The sequence below is a fragment of the Pteropus medius genome, unplaced genomic scaffold (assembly GCF_902729225.1).
Source record: "Pteropus medius unplaced genomic scaffold, Ma_sr-lr_union100, whole genome shotgun sequence".
NCBI lineage: Eukaryota > Metazoa > Chordata > Mammalia > Chiroptera > Pteropodidae > Pteropus > Pteropus medius.
The window spans coordinates 62,002,081-62,004,876 of NW_024349800.1; the positions used below are offsets into that span (position 1 = coordinate 62,002,081).

The following is a 2,796-nucleotide window of genomic DNA, read 5'->3' on the forward strand; positions in this document are numbered from 1 at the left end:
ATGCTGAGTGAGTGAATGATGGAAAAGTTATTGCATCATCTAAAGTGAACTCATCTCCAAAGGCAGAGTGAACTTTAAACATATGAGTTCTTTGCATTGGACGGGTTGAAAGAGGTAATCCAGCAATATTTAACACTTTCAAGACATTTATCTATTTAAATGTTACCCTTGGTGTCAGGTATATGTTACTAACACCATTTCACAGTGGAGAGACTCAATTTCAATAGAGATGTCCTGACTTTCCCAAGAGGAAAATTTGCCCGTTTGTTTTCATTTGGCAACAGGTTCACCTGTCATGTCAGGTTACTATGGTGTCCGAAGATCCTTCCTATCTGACTCCGACTTCCACAACACTAAATTTGCAAACGACACCTGCACCTCCAGCGTGTCGAAGCCCTTTCCCTGTGAGTCCTCCGCAGTGCAGAGCCACCCGGCCCTCCTGGACTCCTACTTCCCGGAGCCCTATGGGGACCACCGCTCCCCAGCCCTGACCCCCAACACAGGCTCTCTGTTTAGCGCCTCGCCCCTGCCGCCGCTCCTGCCGCCGCCCTTCTCCAGCGATCCCACTCACTTCGTGCTGGTGAGTATGCAGATGTTTCACGGTTAGGGAGTAAGGTCAGCCCATGGGCTTGACAATCAGGCTGAAGCCAAATCTGGCATGCCCTGGAGACCGGTGAGGCTGCTCTGCAGCTGTCCTCAGAGATGCTAGGACAGACCGATTTGCCAGGATACACTCCTAAGGAGTTTTCCTCAAAGATCAGTGCCACCCACGACGGCAAGAGAGTCTATCTAGGGATATGGCAGAACTTATATCCCCATTTTGTTAATACTCAACTGGTTATGCCAGATGTTCCCCATCATTCCTACAGCGCATAAGGGAAGGGACAAGGCTAGGCCAAAATGTCCCGGGAGGGAACCTCCGGGCTGCTCTTTCCTCCCAGTCCCCTGCATCCCCTCTCCACAGCATTTTCACTCTGTAGAACTTGTTCTCTCTCACTCCTTCTAAAGAAATGAGTCCTTAAAAACCTGAAGAACACTAACTCCCTTCTTATACCAAACCGTAAAGCCTTCAATCGCAAAAGAATGAATCTCTAAAACTGGGATTTTAGACAAGGAGGTGAGGCGAGGGTTGACATTATTGAGTGCCTTCTCCAACCAGAAACTTTTATGTGCCTTTGTCCATTTAATACTTGCAACATCTCAGGATCTAGTTATTAAAGCTCCATTTTACGGATAAACAAAGTGAGGTGCTCAGGAAGGTAGACAGTGGCACAGCCTTGAGTTAAATCCAGAATATTTCCCGCTCCAAAGAGGTTCCTACCTCTTTGCTGACTGAGGGCACCGTGGCCTTCCCAGCCCACCCAAAAGCCCACTAGGTGGCTTAGAGATCCACTCCTTCCAGGAGCAGCCCGCCTGATTTCCCCACTGTGGAAAGGGCATTCTAGGACACTGACAAGAATGCAAGACAATAGCGCATTGCAAATGTCAAAATGCTGTATAAGTGTTCATTTTATTATTCTCACATTTCGCTCATTTAATGTTGTTTCCTGGGGAAAGGAATCTTAATACATACAGGGAATTTAATTCTAGAGTAAGAAGAGAACTAAAACTTTCACTGCTGGTGTCAGTCACCAGAGGGAAAAGCTGCCTGGTGAGGAGGCTTCAGATAGCAGAGCGTGGACACCAAGTCCTCCTCGGAGGCCATGGTCCAGCGGCACCTCAGGGTGGGGAGGAAATCTGTCCACATCAGACTAACCCCGGTGACCTTTTCATTCTCCTCAGAGGGACTCATGGGAGCAAACAGTGCCAGATGCTCTCAGCCAGCTGGACCCCGTGCCCACTGATGCCTTGCAGAACTTGCCACCCAGCACAAGTTGCCTCTCCCAGCTGGAGGTGGGGAGCACCCCCCAGCACAGGAGCTCGAGCTGGGGGGCTCCCTTAGCTGGGGCCCAGTCCTACTCGCTACATGCACTGGAAGATCTGTACCACACACCAGGGTACCCCACCCCTCCCCCTTACCCCTTCACCCCTTTCACAACAATGTCCAACGACCCACTCCCCAAGGTGGTGCCCCTTTCCCCAGATGAGGGGGCAGACACCTCTACCCTTCAAGACCCTTCTCTGTGGACCAAAGAAGATGGGAGCATGGCATGGGGGTCATACGAGTTCCGCAGAGCTTACTGAGGAGTGTACCAAAGAACTTCTTTGCTTTTCTTTAACTTGAGTTCTGTATTCCACAGATTGTTTTTTGGTGTAGCAGCTCACTCAGAACTGGATTTTCAAGATAAGCCATCATGCCACCCTTTGTTAATGGATGATGGCATTTATTTGTAATCCTCCCAACCATAACCCCATGAAAGACAATGCAAACTTAATTCCATTTATCAGGCACCGTATTTTAACGAGACAACCTGACAATTAGGTCTTTTAGGAACTTTAGTAACCCGTTATATTCTGAATCTTCTGTTATCTTTGAAGTAACATTTTTAGCTCTGATACTTTTTCTTAAATCTCATTGAAAAGTTTTTGCTGATCATAAAACATACTAATTTTTCTGTTCAATTTTTCTTAGTTATGAACTACGTGTGTTCTTTAATAAAGAGAATGCATAGGGTATAATATAGATTAGGGCATATAAAACGAACCTCATTTTATACCATGTGACTTTAAAGTATGAAGCATTATATACATTTCTTTCCTTAAAGTGGCTTGTAAAGGCCCAGCAACAAATATGTCACCATATGTAAATGCTTTATTATTATTAAAATAGGATGAGGTCAGGAGACTATGGCTTCA

The 2,796-nt window shown here is 46.6% G+C and overlaps 1 protein-coding gene across 1 annotated transcript in view; it reads left to right on the forward strand.

The window, feature by feature from the left end:
* Positions 1-2,184, forward strand: part of POU2AF2 (POU class 2 homeobox associating factor 2) — a 32,436-nt gene extending 30,252 nt beyond the window's left edge. Inside the window, exons 4-5 of the mRNA XM_039887867.1 lie at positions 285-580; positions 1,783-2,184. Coding sequence (XP_039743801.1) covers positions 285-580; positions 1,783-2,184 — 698 coding nt within the window. The remainder of the gene's footprint in view (positions 1-284; positions 581-1,782) is intronic.
* The last annotated feature ends 612 nt before the right edge of the window (positions 2,185-2,796 follow it).